This window comes from Haliotis rubra, unplaced genomic scaffold (assembly GCF_003918875.1).
Source record: "Haliotis rubra isolate DU_JTF1 unplaced genomic scaffold, ASM391887v1 Scf830, whole genome shotgun sequence".
In the NCBI taxonomy this organism is placed as follows: domain Eukaryota; kingdom Metazoa; phylum Mollusca; class Gastropoda; order Lepetellida; family Haliotidae; genus Haliotis; species Haliotis rubra.
The window spans coordinates 204,914-226,046 of NW_025767558.1; the positions used below are offsets into that span (position 1 = coordinate 204,914).

The 21,133-nt window shown below is 38.7% G+C and overlaps 1 protein-coding gene across 1 annotated transcript; it reads right to left on the bottom strand.

Annotated features, from left to right (window-relative positions):
- Positions 1–202: 202 nt before the first annotated feature.
- Positions 203–20,877, bottom strand: LOC124262326 (cell division cycle protein 123 homolog). The gene is made up of 12 exons (XM_046696819.1): positions 20,658–20,877; positions 20,185–20,253; positions 18,951–19,008; positions 18,079–18,117; positions 10,350–10,445; positions 7,951–8,057; positions 7,263–7,396; positions 5,854–5,976; positions 4,644–4,672; positions 4,158–4,264; positions 2,723–2,857; positions 203–335 (listed from the first exon to the last, which is right to left on the bottom strand). The coding sequence occupies exons 1-11, from the start codon at positions 20,768–20,770 to the stop codon at positions 2,836–2,838; spliced, it is 897 nt and encodes a 298-aa protein (XP_046552775.1). The 5' UTR covers positions 20,771–20,877; the 3' UTR covers positions 203–335; positions 2,723–2,835.
- Between the last annotated feature and the right edge of the window lie 256 nt (positions 20,878–21,133).

Consider the following 21,133-nt stretch of genomic DNA (forward strand, 5'->3'; position numbering starts at 1 on the left):
GATGTTTGTGTGTCATACCAGTAAATCATAACTTTGTATCAGACTTCTGTGTTTGGCAAGTACATTGCCAGGAGTCAAGCTCACAAGATTAACTGTGGCCTGGTAGTTTCAGTGAATCAGCTGATTCTGCGACAAGGTAGACACGAGGATTCCAAGATAGACACCGCAGATTCCGAGGTAGACACACAACACTAACACAAGCTTCACCGTCACTGGTTTATGTACAAAATGCTGGTGACTGTATTTACAAGAATGGTTTGTCTAGACTCCTCTGGAGGTCAGCTGGTCGGGTCCTCGTCCGACGATGTGTCCGAGCTGTTTGCCGTCTGCACTTTCTATAAAACAGAGCACAGTTATATATATATATATATACTGAGGGATATAAATGTGTGGAACACAAGCAACAGGGATGAGAAACACCTGACTCAGCAAAATGAGTGAGTGAGTGAGTGAATTAGTTTCACGCTTTTAGCAATATTCCAACAATATCATGGTGCAGGACACCAGAAATGGGCTTCACACATTGCACAAGTGTGGGGAATCAAACCTGGGTCCTCGGCAGGACTAGCAAACACTTTAACCACTAGGCTACCTCTTCGCCCCTTCAGCAAAATGAAAGGCCAGACAAGCACAAGTTGATATCTTAGTTATTTGTTATTTTATTCATCTAATAATTTTCCATGCACTACAATAAAATATTTTCACTACAATATGGAATATTTCATCATTTTACATAATCTTAAGCTATTTAATATCAAGGATAGTAGTTTACATATAGTATATGTTGAATATATTTAAGAGCCGTTAATATGGCATTTGCTTCTGCTGTAAAAATAGAGCTGTTATTCTAGAAGAGTGAGTGAGTGAGTTTAGTTTTACGCCGCACTCAACAATATTCCAGCTATATGGAGGCAGTCTGTAAATACAGTCGAACCTGGACCAGACAATCCAGTGATCAATAGCATGAGCATCGATCTCATCAGTAGTATATATACACATCAAGGTCTGTAGCATGCTGAAATACAAACAGATATCCCTCGGTTCAAAACAGGTCAACCACATCTGATCATAATGTAACAACCACACTGAAATACAGACTTTGGTACAAGCAGTTTTCATACTTGTACATTTGAGATTCAGTCTGATTTTTTGGCTTCAGCTATTTAGGGTCCCAATAGATTAAAGCACACAAACAACCTCTGTTCTAATATGGCCCTTTCATGGTGTGAGTGTTCAGGATTTGTGATTGGTTGCAATCAGATTTAGTTGTACAATCAGCGACGACGTTCAAAAGTGATCATTTGCAAGGCCTCGGTAATTTCCGTATGCTTCGGGAAAACTAGAACCTTTTTTCTCCTGCACGATGCACAATCGTTTCTACTGGACAGAACTCAGACAGGTCATGGCGGATCAATGGCGTCTCCATCGCCCTCGTTGACAACGGACATGCTAGCTATTAAATGTCTTGCGTGTAACATCAACATAAGTCAGAGCAGGGATATTTGTGGCCCTACTTTCTATTGCTAGTTTCTAATTTTCAGTTAAACATGAAATACCAAAACTATCCTTCACATATTAATCAACTAACTCCATGGTGGACGCCATATTGGATCTAAGTCGATGTAACGTGTACTGATTGGATACAAAGAAGGGAGATAATTCGTGCTGCAATGTTTTGCCACCAGGAGATTATACGAGAACCAGGAAATATTGACCATATTAGAACAGAGGTTACGTGGGAAGATATGACTTGAGTAACCTCTGTGGGAAGAGAATGACAAACAAGTGGCATGACATATACTGGCCACATAAAGAAACTGTGCACACAGAAAATATAAATATAGGCACACAGCGTATTTATACATAAATACATTTGTGAACATAGCAAGTATTAGAGACATTCAAACGCTCATGCACTTGCCAGGCGACGTGACGTCATTGATGGTGGCCTAAGGCCTTGCAATGTGTTACTGCACGTGCAGCCCGTACAGAAACTCTGAAATTGCTGTCACTGTCGAAAGTTTGATCTTTGGTAACTCAAACGTTCACCAATTCACATGAGAAGTCACATGCACATCATGCCAAGATTAACATCTGCTCAACGGCATGAAGCCATTGGAATGGTTCGAGCAGGAATGAGCCAACAACAGGTGGCAGCACTTTCCAATGCCATCGTAACACAATATCTGCATGGGTCAGGCGTTATCGAAACAGTAATGACGTCGCCAACCACCCACGTTCTGGGCGTTCCCGACGTAACGATGCAAAGACAGAGCGGTGGATTCGGGTGACTCATCTCAGATACAGGTTCCAGACAGCAGTGACCATGCCCCAGACCATTTCCCAGGCCTCCAATGCTCATTTGGTAGCCTCTATGCGTCGTTGTTGCACTGCTGTGCTTCACGCACATGGTGGCCATACCCGTTACTGATTTTGTGACTTCGTCGTGTGACCCCCTCCTCGATTTTGAACTTCTGACGTCATCGTTACGGATATTGTTCATGTTCTTTTGACATTTTCTTGTGGTCCGATACTTCAGCTTATAAAGTGTCTACATCATTTCGTCTTTGCTGTGTTGTATTCCAATTCTGAAGGCATTTTCTGTGTGCACAGTTTCTTTATGTGGCTAGTATAGTTCATCTACTATTATGCAAACCTAATATGGGGGACTGAGGATTCACCACAGAGTTGAACATATGGAAGTCTGTTACGTTGATCATACCAGGTGCAAGAGATCCATGAGCTTGTAGGGGTCCTCCCCGGCTGCCAGGTCGACGAAGTCCCTGGGCATGGCGTAGTACGCGTAGGGGTTGGGCTGAACTCCATCCCTGCTCTTCAGGAACCGGAACTCAGGACGCTGTGAAGGAAACAACCAGAGATCACATGACAACATGATGTCATCAGTATAGGCAAGGCTATCAAATCATAATAGATTTAAACAACAAGACATGGTCATCAATATCCCCCGCCAGTCATCTGTTCCTATTTGGTTCCTGTTTTTTCATCTCCACCACGACATTCATGTCCTCAAAACACATACCACATTTGGTTTCCCTATCTATAACAGCTACTGAGAAAATCTGTTCCCATTAGGGACACCATGCACTAAGTCAAGAAGCGCACGACAAGGGCCATAACTCTGTAACAAATTGTTATGCGGTTTCCATTTTTGAACTCCATCAAGGCATTCATGTCCTGAAAACACATACCAAATTTGGTTTCCCTATCTATAACGTTTTTTGAAATAATCTGTCCCCATCATCTCGGATGGACAGATGGACACACAGACAGACGGATGGAGCTCAAACCAATATCTCTGTTCCACTTCATGGCGGGGTATAATGATATTAAAGTCAGCCATACATCCCCACTCACTCTCTGTATCACTTCCTTTGACTGAGAACGTGCAAGCAAACAAAGATTATTCCTCTTGTAACATATGTTACACATGTATATGGGATAAGACTAAGGTATAGATTCTAGCATGTTTTGGTAGATACTCCTAGGCCAAATGTAGAGATAACATCATTATCAGGTAATATGATACACCAGGCCTTATCACCCATACTGCATATCCTGATCATGTTGAACATCAGTGCTTGTCACCGTCCATTAAACCATGCAGTTAATACTCATGCAGTTGGTCTATGAACATGTGGACACTGTTTCAACAGCGGGGTAATCCTTGTTTGTTTTCAGCAACCTGATACATTCTGTGTCTAGTTCCACATTGAAAGAACCTCTGGAGGGTGGGAGTTGTCATACCAATTACTGGATAACGCTTTTACTGCTGCTGAGAGATCCTAAAAGATAGGGACTTTTCTAACATTTGGCCTAGGACTATAGAGTCCCATCCGGGTTTCGACTTTCACAGACTGCTGACTTTGTGTGCTGGCAATTAGGCCTCTGAGAGTGAGGGGTGAAATCACATATGGGACTCAACCTTAAACATACTAGAATCTGTACTTTAGTGAGTGGGTGTAATCCCAAATATAACACATGTTACAAGACATAAAATATTTTGTATTTCTTGAATACATATGTTACATCTGACCACTTTCTAAATGGCACTGTGTATTAACAGATTATCCCTTGTTTCCAAAACCCGATTACACCAGTACGACAGGCACATTTATCATCTGTACATAATGTCTGACCTCAGCCTTGAGTTCTCCACTGTCATTGGCCAGTTCATCCCACGTAAACAGCAGGGGGAGTCCGTCACCTTGCCGAACGGGTTGAAGTCAACCAGTGTAAGGTGTCCCTGAAACAGACGAGGAACATGTTTCAAAGTCTTCTGAGCACAAGATCTTGAAAATTTGTTTCAGTGTTTAACCAACTTTTGTTGGTCTAAATTTTGTTTCTTTAACCATTCTACGATTTCAATATGTATCCCAATGGCAGCCTCCAGAAATGGGCTTCACACATTGTGCCCATGTGGGGAATCGAACCCGGGTCTTTGGCGTGACGAGCGAAAACATTAACCACTATGCTACCCTACCGCCTGCACAACACAGACCTCATGAACAACCATACTAAGCTAGCCTTACCGTCCAATGACAAACCATCCCTTCCTCATTGGAAAGGTGAGGCTATAATTATCCTATTCTCTTCCATTGTAGACATTGTTCCAGACGACTTACCTTGTCTCTCCTGTACACATCAAAAACATCTGAAAAAATAGAAAGAACATGATAGATGACACCTATACAAGATCTCAGATGATTTGAATGTTATATTATCTCAGCAATATCTGTCTTCTAAATACTACTGACCCGTGAAGATACGGGTTAGAATTGATCTTCAGTAACCCTTGCTTGTCGTAAGAGGCGACCAACGGGATCAGGTGGTCAGTTTCGCTGACTTGGTTGACACATGTCATCGTATCCTAATTGAGTAGATCAATGCTCATGCTGTTGACCATTGGATTGTCTGGTCCAGACTCGATTATTTACAGACCGCCGCCATATAGCTGGAATATTGCTGAGTGTAGCGTAAAACTAAACTCACTCACTCTAAATATACCCGTGAAAGTCTGGGTTAGAATATGATCTTCAGTAAATTGTCGTAAGAGGCGACAAAAGGGATCAGGTGGTCAAGCTCGCTGACTTGGTGGACACGTCATTGGTTCCCAATTGCGTAGATCAGTGCTCATGCTTTTGATCATTGAATTGTCTGGTTCAGACTCGATTATTTACAGACCGCCGCCATATAGCTGGACTCACTCACTCTAAATACTACTGCCTGTGATCTGTAAGTTATAAACCAACAGGTAGCTGAGTCCCCAAGTTTCAGGTGGTGAATGTACACAGTAACAACAGCCCGTTCGATTTCATTTGAGACCGATGAATTGCTCACCAACACAAAATCTAATAATTGCAACAATACAAATTTTGCACAGTCACATGAAAAATCGATGGACCAACTCAGATGATTTGTCTCATAATTTTGGACACCTGAATAAAAAAGTTGTCTGACAAACAGTCATTATTTTGTTGTCACTTTTCGCTATTTCTTACAAGGGGGGACCACTTGCTGGTAGAACAGCCAGGTAATCAACAAGCGTGTGTAGTGAAATTGCAAATTAACACGAGTAACTCACACACCTGTCTGTTCCACCAGCAAGTGGTACCCCCTCTTATTAGATTTTGAGTTAGTGAGCAATTCATCAGTCTCAAATGAAATCAAACGGACTGTAACCATGGTAACCATATACTTTATCCACTAGACACAGGGGACCGTCTCCCGTACGTTACATCCTCTACCATTAATGATGGAGACAGTATTTTAAACATATAAATCAGTATGGGAATTTTCCCAAACCTCAGAACCAGGTTTGTGAATGTTACTTACAGTCCTCATCAGGGAATTTATTGGAGATCATGTGATAGAAGAACGCCTGGATGTCATTGATGATCTCATCCTTCTGACTCTCCAGGAAGGCGTAGTACTGGATGTGATGTCTCTGAGATATAGCTGCAAAATTAGAACATCAAAACCGTTAATACTACTGTGAATATTTTAATAACCAAAGAGTGTAATAACAGGACTACTTGCACGTTTGTTCATTCAGTTTTTGTCTTTCTGTTCATTCCTTCATTTTTCTACCTGTGAAAATCCTGGTCTTCAGCCACCCATGCTTGCCGTAAAAGGCGACTGACAGGATCATGTGGTCAGACCCGTTGACTTGTCTGAGGCATGACAGTGTATGCCAGTTGAGCAGATGAATGCTCATGATGTCAATCACTGGATTGTCTGGTGAGACTTGATTATTTACAGACAGTCGTCATATTGTTGGAAAATTGCTGAGCAAGAACGAAACCAATACAAAACAAACTTTCATTCATATTTGCATATTTCTACACAGCTGTATTTTTCTCTGTGCATGATACTGCTTGTCGTAAGAGACGACTAACGGGATCTGGTGGTCAGGCTCGCTGACTTGGTTGACACATGTCATCGGTTCCCAATTGCGCAGATCTATACTCATGCTGTTGATCACTGGATTGTCTGGTCCAGACTCGATTATTTACAGACCGCAGCCATATAGCTGGAATATTGCTGAGTGTGGCATAAAACTACTCACTCACTCACTATGCATGATACTCAATAAAACATGGAAGGTAATTTGCCTGTAGCCACAGGAAGCAGGGGCTGGTCCCAGTATCCCATGTTTATTGTGCCCTAAGACAAAAGTAAATCGAGAGAGTCAGATTCTGTGATTTGGCTGCAGGTGTCATTCTGCTCCACTGAGATGGACCATCACTCATGTTATCAATCACTGGTTTGCTCGTCCAGTTTTGATTGTTTACAACATATATCTGGAAGTATTCTTGATTGTGGTGTTGAGGCATCAGACAAACGACATGTGATAATACTGGGATGTAAAGATTCAGTCGCAAGAACCAGGGATGAAGTAAACCTGGGTTGTACTTTTCATCCAACTCCTTTTATCCAGACAAAGTCCTACTTTTATCCAGCACACACTTTCTCCTACACCTACAGTTTCATACACAAAGACTTTAAAAAATCATCAACATACAGTGTCCTTTTTCCCTTCAATAGAGGATACAAGAGTAAATTAACAAGTATTTCAGCTGTATCACAGCATATGATTTATATGCACTAGAAACCCTAGGATGCAGAATCATTATCAAGTGACCCTAAGACTTCGAACCATAGCAGATCCTGGCATGAGTAAGGGATGCAACTCAGCACCGCAGACGTCTGCTGCATGATTCATCAAACAAAAATTTACCTACCAATTAGTTTTTTGTTCCGGACAAAACACCTGAACTCCATGCCTGGCTGGAGGTCCTGCCATCGCCTCAGGATCAGGTCATACTTGACGTCTGCTCGCGCTGCCTCAAGGTCACAGTCCGAACAATGGTGAAATCTGGAAACAAGCAGTCCTTTAAACTTTGTACTTACAACTTCCTCCAACACAGGGACAAATGAAAACAGATTCTCGAACTGTTGATGTATTGAAACCAACTTTAGACCGAATTTAGATACATCCATTGTAAAATGGTACTCTTTTTTTTTGCCTCAAGATCAAAGTATCATATTTCAGGGCCCAACCTTCATTGTCAATGTACTAATTAAAACCCAGATAGATGTATTTCTTAAAAATACATCATAACAGGAACAATCACCATTATTATCATAAATGATCATCGTAAATCAAACGACTAATGTTATCTGCAAGTAAAATAGCATTCACACATATCTGGGTATGAACAGACAACAGAAGAGAGAGAATTCAACTGACCACTGAAACACATGTGAATGAGTGAGTACTGTTTCAGCAATTTTCTAGGAATATCATACTTTGAGATAATAGAAACAAGTTCCACAGGAATCAAACTCCACCTTTGGCATAGAGAGCAAAGACTCTAATCACTAGGCTACCCCACCCTGACACGTGTAAATATGAACAACAAAACTCACGGTTGTGACAGATCATGTGCGATGAAATCAGAACTCTTCAACAGAAGGTAGATATCGCTGGGACATGTGCACTTCAGGGTTTTATCGAACGAGATCCACGTGGCATCCTGCAACACAACGATGGGGAGATTTCATATACACACCTAGCCACTGCCACAACATTTAAACTGAATTAAAATGACGGGCTTTTTTTTAAAAAAAGTTAAAGAATGTTAAAAATCAAGACTTAAATAGTAAACTTAGCATATTTTTTTCTGATTTGGTTAATTCAAATGTTTTTGGTGCTCAACTTAGTTGATTATCACATATAATGTCTGAGGAATGTTAAAATATTTGCTAAAAATTAAGGCAGTTCAATTAGGGAAGGTTGAGTTGATATATTAGTAGTTAAGATACAAATATGTGGTATTATAACTTGTATTATAGAAAACAACTTCTTCCATGTACATGTGTCAGGGCTACTTCCTGTCCCTTCCTCTAGTACCTGTGAAGGTCCAGGTTAGATCTTCAGTAACCCATGTTTGTCATAAGACGCAACTAACGGGACCGGGTGGTCAGGCTCACTGACTTGGTTGATACATGTCATCATGTCTGTATACCCAGGTGATGAATCGAACCCGGGTTTTTGGCATGATGAGAAAACGCTTTAACCACTAGGCTACCCCTCCCGCCCCATGATAAAGAGATATGATGGAGTATCTCTATATGAGACAGGTCATCTGCAACCATGGGCAGTATGTAAGAAAGACCAGAAATGACTTCATGAAGTCACATGATCTAACCAGGGACAAGCCCCACGATAAAGAGATATGCATGAGTTACCAGTGACATGGCCTACAACAAGAGATGGAGCTGGACAGACAAGTCATTTTACCAGTGACTGGTGTTAGAAGACCCTGGAAACCCTGCAAACTTTGTTTCAGGTCGTTTCCATTGGACAAATAAATTAGGGGAAAGTGCTTAATGTGAGATAGGATAACTTTAAAGGTCACATGCAACGTAAAACACAACTTTGCAGATTCTGATACCTTTCGGTATGGACTTACCGAAACAAATCATCAAAAATGCAAATTCACTAATTTTCCCCCGACTTTTCTGGGGAAAACGGGTTTCAACAGCTGGGCTGCGTTTATAGCACATGCGCAGTGAAGTAGGTTCGCGCAGCTTGGAAACGGTTGTCCGTAGAATACTCGGTGAAGGCTTTGGTGTGAGCTATTTTTCTAATGTTTTGTTGATATCTCACAGGCGCGAGCTTTTTATACGTTATGACAGTAGATTGCCGATTTAACTGTTTATATAATTTCATTTGTCTATTTCACCACACGTTCTTCTTACCGAGTCACTTTCTCAGTTCGATACTTAAAAGCAATGCCATTATTTAGAGTTGACAGAATTTCCAACTGTGATATAGATATGTCGTTGTCACAGACTAAACTCAATGTCTTGTTTTATTGACACCAGTGTGTCTGCCTGCCTGTCTGCTAATGACAATATTCAATACACAGCTGCGATCACTGACCACATGCAATTTGAACTTAACACCAATCAGGCTATACACCATAAACAAAATGCATTGATTTATGGCCCGAGTTTGGTCTCTGTCACATTATGTAATTACACAAACAGGCAGGTGTGATACTTGAACACATGACATGATATGATGTCTGTTGATTGCAAAATGTTATACACAAAAAATGAGCATGTATTTACAAAACCCAACATCTCTATATATACACACACAATGACACGTGAGGGCATCTGCAAATGAACCAGCCGTTACACTTGAGTGCACACCCACACGCTCTGACTGGGTTCGGTATCCCGGCTGCTTCGTTTCTTGGGAAGTAAACCGAAGGACACAATATTGCACTTTTGATTTGCGATTGTACGCTTATAATTTTGTTTATATGTTTTTTCATAACCAGCCATGTATATTATATGTCATGAATAAGTGATAATTGTGTTTTAATTATGTTTGATTTTTTGGTTGCATGTGACCTTTAACAATAATTTTTTATTCATAAATCTCCATAATGAGAACCAATTGCTAAATACCTAAGATTCTCTTAAGCCCATGTGTATTGTCACAATTCTTAGAAGTGATCATCTCCACAAAAGATTGAATTCAGCTAAAACGTGCCCCATTCCTACACAAGGTACATCTAAGCCATGATTCCTTGTCGCGAGTAGGTTCTTCTGCTTATAGGGGTGATGGGGTAGAGTAGTGGTTAAAGCATTTGATCTTCCCTTAGAAGACCTGGGTTCGATTTCCCACATGGGTACAATATGTGAAGCCCATTTCCGTCCAGTAACATAATATCGCTGGAATATCGCAAAAAGTTGGGGTAAACACAAACTCACTCTTCTCTGTGTAACTTTTATCTGAGACACTGACTTACCCGTGGGGCGCTCCAGTTGAGTTTGGGGAACACTCTCCCCCCTAGTTTCTGTATGGCTTTTTTCACCTGCCTCTCAAACTCAGGGAACTCTGGCGCCTGGACACAGGAAATGGTCAGAACAATTATTACCAAAATCGTGCTGCCATATCACTTCCAGGGATTTTACTAGTGTTTCATACAGTTACCCTTGGCAGATAAATTGTGAGAACAATGTCTTTTGTTCAAAATGCAGACTAGTTCCCGCAAAACTAAAGAGTAAAATTATACCCTGACATCATTAAAACCTCTTCTTATGTACCAGGGTGCATTGTACAAAACAATCTTAGCTCTAACATGATCGTAACTCTCATACCTTAACATGGACTTAAAATAGCCCACACTAAGGTTGTTTTATAAAATGGCACCCAGTTCTTCAGTGAAATACAAGTTACTTCTGTAAAACAATACATGGAAACAACAAAATTCCAATCTGAGAATTCTCACTGACAATAGCTTCATATTATTCATGGACAGAATATTGGTTTCGAGCAAGTCTAGATACACCCCAGGGCCTCGTTTCACACAGCTCTCGTTGCTCTACGACTGTCGTAAGTCAATGTTACAGTATAGGAAGTACGAATACTACGAGAAAAGTTACAAGATCTTAGGCTTACGAGAGCTTTGTGAAACAGGGCCGAGGTCTCTATTCTGGGAAATCTCCATCTTCATAAATTTTTCATTTGTTTATATCAGAAACCATCACTTGTAACAGAACAACACTGCCTTATACCACTTAACACAAAACAATGACCTTAAATTTTTAGAAGTGATCCAAATAAAGGCAAGGATTTATGGATGTCAACTTCTTTATTTTTAGGAAGACAATATTTCGCAGTATATTCTTACTCCATCATCATTCACCTGATGAAGGAGTAAGAATATTCTCCTAAACAGTGTGTTTCTCAAAATATAGAAGTTGACATTCATAAATTCTCACCCGTTCACCTGACATTGCTAGCAGTAGTGACAATGAACTTGATGATCTTTATAGAGAACAGCTGTGTTAGTTCACACAATGAACTTGATGATCTTTATAGAGAACAGCTGTGTTAGTTCACACAATGAACATGATGATCTTTATAGAGAACAGCTGTGTTAGTTCACACAATGAACATGATGATCTTTATAGAGAACAGCTGTGTTAGTTCACACAATGAACTTGATGATCTTTATAGAGAACAGCTGTGTTAGTTCACACAATGAACTTGATGATCTTTATAGAGAACAGCTGTGTTAGTTCACACAATGAACATGATGATCTTTATAGAGAACAGCTGTGTTAGTTCACACAATGAACATGATGATCTTTTATAGAGAACAGCTGTGTTAGTTCACACAATGAACATGATGATCTTTATAGAGAACAGCTGTGTTAGTTCACACAATGAACATGATGATCTTTATAGAGAACAGCTGTGTTAGTTCACACAATGAACATGATGATCTTTATAGAGAACAGCTGTGTTAGTTCACACAATGAACATGATGATCTTTATAGAGAACAGCTGTGTTAGTTCACACAATGAACATGATGATCTTTATAGAGAACAGCTGTGTTAGTTCACACAATGAACATGATGATCTTTATAGAGAACAGCTGTGTTAGTTCACACAATGAACATGATGATCTTTATAGAGAACAGCTGTGTTAGTTCACACAATGAACATGATGATCTTTATAGAGAACAGCTGTGTTAGTTCACACAATGAACTTGATGATCTTTATAGAGAACAGCTGTGTTAGTTCACACAATGAACATGATGATCTTTATAGAGAACAGCTGTGTTAGTTCACACAATGAACATGATGATCTTTATAGAGAACAGCTGTGTTAGTTCACACAATGAACATGATGATCTTTATAGAGAACAGCTGTGTTAGTTCACACAATGAACATGATGATCTTTATAGAGAACAGCTGTGTTAGTTCACACAATGAACATGATGATCTTTATAGAGAACAGCTGTGTTAGTTCACACAATGAACATGATGATCTTTATAGAGAACAGCTGTGTTAGTTCACACAATGAACTTGATGATCTTTATAGAGAACAGCTGTGTTAGTTCACACAATGAACATGATGATCTTTATAGAGAACAGCTGTGTTAGTTCACACAATGAACTTGATGATCTTTATAGAGAACAGCTGTGTTAGTTCACACAATGAACATGATGATCTTTATAGAGAACAGCTGTGTTAGTTCACACAATGAACATGATGATCTTTATAGAGAACAGCTGTGTTAGTTCACACAATGAACATGATGATCTTTATAGAGAACAGCTGTGTTAGTTCACACAATGAACATGATGATCTTTATAGAGAACAGCTGTGTTAGTTCACACAATGAACATGATGATCTTTATAGAGAACAGCTGTGTTAGTTCACACAATGAACTTGATGATCTTTATAGAGAACAGCTGTGTTAGTTCACACAATGAACATGATGATCTCTTTATAGAGAACAGCTGTGTTAGTTCACACAATGAACATGATGATCTTTATAGAGAACAGCTGTGTTAGTTCACACAATGAACTTGATGATCTTTATAGAGAACAGCTGTGTTAGTTCACACAATGAACATGATGATCTTTATAGAGAACAGCTGTGTTAGTTCACACAATGAACTTGATGATCTTTATAGAGAACAGCTGTGTTAGTTCACACAATGAACATGATGATCTTTATAGAGAACAGCTGTGTTAGTTCACACAATGAACTTGATGATCTCTTTATAGAGAACAGCTGTGTTAGTTCACACAATGAACTTGATGATCTTTATAGAGAACAGCTGTGTTAGTTCACACACAATGAACATGATGATCTCTTTATAGAGAACAGCTGTGTTAGTTCACACAATGAACATGATGATCTTTATAGAGAACAGCTGTGTTAGTTCACACAATGAACTTGATGATCTTTATAGAGAACAGCTGTGTTAGTTCACACAATGAACATGATGATCTTTATAGAGAACAGCTGTGTTAGTTCACACAATGAACATGATGATCTTTATAGAGAACAGCTGTGTTAGTTCACACAATGAACATGATGATCTTTATAGAGAACAGCTGTGTTAGTTCACACAATGAACATGATGATCTTTATAGAGAACAGCTGTGTTAGTTCACACAATGAACATGATGATCTTTATAGAGAACAGCTGTGTTAGTTCACACAATGAACTTGATGATCTTTATAGAGAACAGCTGTGTTAGTTCACACAATGAACATGATGATCTTTATAGAGAACAGCTGTGTTAGTTCACACAATGAACATGATGATCTTTATAGAGAACAGCTGTGTTAGTTCACACAATGAACATGATGATCTTTATAGAGAACAGCTGTGTTAGTTCACACAATGAACATGATGATCTTTATAGAGAACAGCTGTGTTAGTTCACACAATGAACATGATGATCTTTATAGAGAACAGCTGTGTTAGTTCACACAATGAACATGATGATCTTTATAGAGAACAGCTGTGTTAGTTCACACAATGAACATGATGATCTTTATAGAGAACAGCTGTGTTAGTTCACACAATGAACTTGATGATCTTTATAGAGAACAGCTGTGTTAGTTCACACAATGAACATGATGATCTTTATAGAGAACAGCTGTGTTAGTTCACACAATGAACATGATGATCTTTATAGAGAACAGCTGTGTTAGTTCACACAATGAACATGATGATCTTTATAGAGAACAGCTGTGTTAGTTCACACAATGAACATGATGATCTTTATAGAGAACAGCTGTGTTAGTTCACACAATGAACATGATGATCTTTATAGAGAACAGCTGTGTTAGTTCACACAATGAACATGATGATCTTTATAGAGAACAGCTGTGTTAGTTCACACAATGAACATGATGATCTTTATAGAGAACAGCTGTGTTAGTTCACACAATGAACATGATGATCTTTATAGAGAACAGCTGTGTTAGTTCACACAATGAACATGATGATCTTTATAGAGAACAGCTGTGTTAGTTCACACAATGAACATGATGATCTTTATAGAGAACAGCTGTGTTAGTTCACACAATGAACATGATGATCTTTATAGAGAACAGCTGTGTTAGTTCACACAATGAACTTGATGATCTTTATAGAGAACAGCTGTGTTAGTTCACACAATGAACTTGATGATCTTTATAGAGAACAGCTGTGTTAGTTCACACAATGAACTTGATGATCTTTATAGAGAACAGCTGTGTTAGTTCACACAATGAACTTGATGATCTTTATAGAGAACAGCTGTGTTAGTTCACACAATGAACTTGATGATCTTTATAGAGAACAGCTGTGTTAGTTCACACAATGAACTTGATGATCTTTATAGAGAACAGCTGTGTTAGTTCACACAATGAACTTGATGATCTTTATAGAGAACAGCTGTGTTAGTTCACACAATGAACATGATGATCTTTATAGAGAACAGCTGTGTTAGTTCACACAATGAACATGATGATCTTTATAGAGAACAGCTGTGTTAGTTCACACAATGAACATGATGATCTTTATAGAGAACAGCTGTGTTAGTTCACACAATGAACATGATGATCTTTATAGAGAACAGCTGTGTTAGTTCACACAATGAACATGATGATCTTTATAGAGAACAGCTGTGTTAGTTCACACAATGAACTTGATGATCTTTATAGAGAACAGCTGTGTTAGTTCACACAATGAACTTGATGATCTTTATAGAGAACAGCTGTGTTAGTTCACACAATGAACATGATGATCTTTATAGAGAACAGCTGTGTTAGTTCACACAATGAACATGATGATCTTTATAGAGAACAGCTGTGTTAGTTCACACAATGAACATGATGATCTTTATAGAGAACAGCTGTGTTAGTTCACACAATGAACATGATGATCTTTATAGAGAACAGCTGTGTTAGTTCACACAATGAACATGATGATCTTTATAGAGAACAGCTGTGTTAGTTCACACAATGAACTTGATGATCTTTATAGAGAACAGCTGTGTTAGTTCACACAATGAACATGATGATCTTTATAGAGAACAGCTGTGTTAGTTCACACAATGAACATGATGATCTTTACAGAGAACAGCTGTGTTAGTTCACACAATGAACATGATGATCTTTATAGAGAACAGCTGTGTTAGTTCACACAATGAACATGATGATCTTTATAGAGAACAGCTGTGTTAGTTCACAATAATGAACATGATGATCTTTATAGAGAACAGCTGTGTTAGTTCACACAATGAACTTGATGATCTTTATAGAGAACAGCTGTGTTAGTTCACACAATGAACATGATGATCTTTATAGAGAACAGCTGTGTTAGTTCACACAATGAACATGATGATCTTTATAGAGAACAGCTGTGTTAGTTCACACAATGAACATGATGATCTTTACAGAGAACAGCTGTGTTAGTTCACACAATGAACATGATGATCTTTATAGAGAACAGCTGTGTTAGTTCACACAATGAACATGATGATCTTTATAGAGAACAGCTGTGTTAGTTCACACAATGAACATGATGATCTTTATAGAGAACAGCTGTGTTAGTTCACACAATGAACTTGATGATCTTTATAGAGAACAGCTGTGTTAGTTCACACAATGAACTTGATGATCTTTATAGAGAACAGCTGTGTTAGTTCACACAATGAACTTGATGATCTTTATAGAGAACAGCTGTGTTAGTTCACACAATGAACTTGATGATCTTTATAGAGAACAGCTGTGTTAGTTCACACAATGAACTTGATGATCTTTATAGAGAACAGCTGTGTTAGTTCACACAATGAACTTGATGATCTTTATAGAGAACAGCTGTGTTAGTTCACACAATGAACTTGATGATCTTTATAGAGAACAGCTGTGTTAGTTCACACAATGAACATGATGATCTTTATAGAGAACAGCTGTGTTAGTTCACACAATGAACTTGATGATCTTTATAGAGAACAGCTGTGTTAGTTCACACAATGAACATGATGATCTTTATAGAGAACAGCTGTGTTAGTTCACACAATGAACATGATGATCTTTATAGAGAACAGCTGTGTTAGTTCACACAATGAACATGATGATCTTTATAGAGAACAGCTGTGTTAGTTCACACAATGAACATGATGATCTTTATAGAGAACAGCTGTGTTAGTTCACACAATGAACATGATGATCTTTATAGAGAACAGCTGTGTTAGTTCACACAATGAACATGATGATCTTTATAGAGAACAGCTGTGTTAGTTCACACAATGAACATGATGATCTTTATAGAGAACAGCTGTGTTAGTTCACACAATGAACATGATGATCTTTATAGAGAACAGCTGTGTTAGTTCACACAATGAACATGATGATCTTTATAGAGAACAGCTGTGTTAGTTCACACAATGAACATGATGATCTTTATAGAGAACAGCTGTGTTAGTTCACACAATGAACATGATGATCTTTATAGAGAACAGCTGTGTTAGTTCACACAATGAACATGATGATCTTTATAGAGAACAGCTGTGTTAGTTCACACAATGAACTTGATGATCTTTATAGAGAACAGCTGTGTTAGTTCACACAATGAACTTGATGATCTTTATAGAGAACAGCTGTGTTAGTTCACACAATGAACATGATGATCTTTATAGAGAACAGCTGTGTTAGTTCACACAATGAACATGATGATCTTTATAGAGAACAGCTGTGTTAGTTCACACAATGAACTTGATGATCTTTATAGAGAACAGCTGTGTTAGTTCACACAATGAACATGATGATCTTTATAGAGAACAGCTGTGTTAGTTCACACAATGAACATGATGATCTTTATAGAGAACAGCTGTGTTAGTTCACACAATGAACTTGATGATCTTTATAGAGAACAGCTGTGTTAGTTCACACAATGAACATGATGATCTTTATAGAGAACAGCTGTGTTAGTTCACACAATGAACATGATGATCTTTATAGAGAACAGCTGTGTTAGTTCACACAATGAACATGATGATCTTTATAGAGAACAGCTGTGTTAGTTCACACAATGAACATGATGATCTTTATAGAGAACAGCTGTGTTAGTTCACACAATGAACTTGATGATCTTTATAGAGAACAGCTGTGTTAGTTCACACAATGAACATGATGATCTTTATAGAGAACAGCTGTGTTAGTTCACACAATGAACTTGATGATCTTTATAGAGAACAGCTGTGTTAGTTCACACAATGAACATGATGATCTTTATAGAGAACAGCTGTGTTAGTTCACACAATGAACATGATGAACTTTATAGAGAACAGCTGTGTTAGTTCACACAATGAACATGATGATCTTTATAGAGAACAGCTGTGTTAGTTCACACAATTAAAACATGATGATCTTTATAGAGAACAGCTGTGATAGTTCACACAATGAACATGATGATCTTTATAGAGAACAGCTGTGTTAGTTCACACAATGAACATGATGAACTTTATAGAGAACAGCTGTGTTAGTTCACACAATGAACATGTGTGGCATTAATCAAATCATTAAAAATCCTTTAAGAGTCTAAATTTATAGGAAAGTCATACAAGCTGTGTTGATTGTGTTGCATTTGGAGTATTTGACAGACCCATACATCGAGGCCCTGTACACAGGGTAAGTACAGTGCCCCTGTGTGCAGAGGATGGATACCTACCACTGCTACAGCTGTACTGCCTGACCCCCAGTCAACGTCCTGGACAAACAAACAACAGCATGGCGTTAGTTCATCTTGTGTGAGACTGGGCCAACAAATGTCATGACATCATAACATGTAGTGAGTGAGTTTAGTTTTACGCCGCACTCAGCAATATGCCAGCTATATGACGACAGTCTGTAAATAATCGTGTCTCGACCAGACAATCAAGTGATCAACAGCATGAACATCGATCTACGCGATTGGGATACGATGACATGTGTCAACCAAGTCAGAGAGTCTGACCACCCGATCCCGTTAGTCGCCTCTTACGACAAGCATGAGTTACTGAAGATCAATTCTAACCCAGATCTTCACGGGTCATAACATGTAGTGTAATATATAAACAATCCAGTCATGACATTATCATGCTCTGTGCAATGTCATGTGAACAAACTTCATGCTAGAAAATGTCATGATATCATCCAACATTGTGGAATGTCAAGTAAAGAAATGTACTGATGTCATATAAATACTGTGTAATGCCAGGAAACAAACATCATAATGTCATCAAATACTATGTAATGCCAGGAAAACAGATGTCATAATGTCATCGGGGGCACATGGGTACAATGTGTGAAGCCCATTTCTGGAGTCCCCCCCGCCGTGATATTGCTACAAGCGGCGTAAAACCAAACTCACTCACTCACTCATAATGTCATCATATAGTGTGTAATGTATACAAATATAGGCTAAAAAGACATGATCTCATCACGTATTTTGTTATGTCATGAAAACAACATCACTTACAATCAATCACAAGTAGTGTCAAAACACAATAAAAACCTCCTTTTACACACTAAGGATTATCATGACTATCACGGTTAACTCACATCATCATCATCATCATTTTCATCTTCAGGTCTTGATTGTGAGCTCCCCTGTACTGAGCTGTAAACAGAACAATAATAATAATAATAGTGGATATTTGTAAAGCGCCAGTGTCCACCCACTCATGCATGCTCATGGCGCATTAAAACTATTTACAGAAGAAGGGAAAATGTCAATTATAGGCATTAGCAAAAAAGGAATGTCTTTAGGGCCTCCTTAAAAATGGAACACATTATCCACACAGGTCTAAACACAGTTGCCATGGTTACTCAAAACATAATTAAGTTGCAACAGTTTATCTGACAATAGTGAAATGAGCAAAATGGATGAATTGATGTTTGATGATCAAACTCAGGACAAAGAAAAAGAAATGTATTTATGTGAGTTAGCTTTATTTAGCTAAATCGGTTTATGGTCAGTGCCAGGTCGTAACTACTTGTACTAGCAACTATCACACAACTCTTGTTTACAAACATTCCCTTCCCTCATTATTCCGCCGAACAATAATACTACAATAATACTACCTAGTGCAGTCATGATGTCACGATATATTATCAGCTGCCATTCTGTCCCCCTCCCCCACAAATCTTAACGGTAGGTTTCCACAGTGAACAACATTGTACATGTATAATCACATAAATTTGCTTTCAATGTATCATTCTCCTTGCTTCCATGGGGGAGTGACAGCCACAGTATCATTCCTTTGGGTCCAGTCTGACAAGCACAGGGACAGATTGACCAACGATAGGGTCTGTAATTTGTATGGGGGTCTAAGGTAGGACTGCGGCTTATTGCCCCCGCTTGCATCATCCACACTGTGCCCATTATATCCCACAAATCATTGTTGTTGATTTTGTTGTTGTTTATCTTTACTTCCATGGCAGTCTGGCCATAATAATCATGATAATGTGTCAGATCCATTCAAGAGTCAGCTCATGGTACTACATCACCCATGGGATCAGTGTAAACTCAAATTTCATTCTCACCTCCCCAGAATTTATACAATTCAATGAGGCACCAGAAATTTTACAGTCTCCATACCACCTTGACCTCAGTGAACAGAACATATGACAGCATGTGGCAGGACCAATGCAACAGCCCAGATAGCATTTGGACATTGGCCCAACGTTGGCCAAACCATTGCCAACGAGATAACTCTGAACGCTATCTGGGAGAGACTCTCAGGGGATTTAGGGTACAAAAAACACCACAGAAGACAATGTCAGTGCTACTCACCCCTCTGGCAATACAACGCCATCCTTGTGAAGGTAGTCTATGAATTCTTGTGGCAAAGGCAACACCACACTGAAAGACCAAACATCAGACCACTGAGGAAATGCTGGGATATGAATACATTTACATATATAAAGCCAAACTTGTGAATGGTTATTTATCACATCTTTTAACTATTGAACACTTGATATCGTGAATGATGTCAAAATTGGATACAATTACATCATCTAAACTTCAACGCTGTTTAGAAAATGATATTTATTGGATTCTTTCAATTAAAAATTAAATTAAATTAAATAAAAAATCGTTATCCCGATATCATACAACCTAAAAAATACTTGAAAGAAAAGACACATGACCAACCAGATATTGAAATACTTTGCGGGGTTTTACACATAAAACACTTTCTATCATACAATTTCAGTCAATCATAACCGAACACCGAAAGCCGTCAAGGCGAAAATCTCCCTGTTTACCTTTTGATCGTAAGATCTTTGAATTTGTCATACCAAGACGAGAAGCTACAATTGAGGACGTGCTCCTTTTTCATTTTGTTCCTGTTGAGGTTGTTAACGTCCGTCCTGCCCATTGATTCAAAATTACCTGACAGCTACATCAGAACATGAACTTTCCTAGCGATTGCGTGAGAAATCAAAACATGTACATGTGCGGGACTGATATCTCTACGCTCACATCCGCTTCCGGATTATAGGGGAACCAGTCCTACAATTGTAGACTTGCTCCGGGCTCACACAATGAATAATGTACAGAGATCGCGATCTCGCAACATACACCTCAGATACATTATTTTAGTGGTACCAAAACATATGTTTGTCAATTTATCTGTTTTTTGTACAGTTCTCAAAATAACTTACGGGTGTCCCTGTTTCGGACAGCGCAATTTCTTGTGCAGTTTCTCTAAAATTGATTCACATTGTCATTGATGGACACT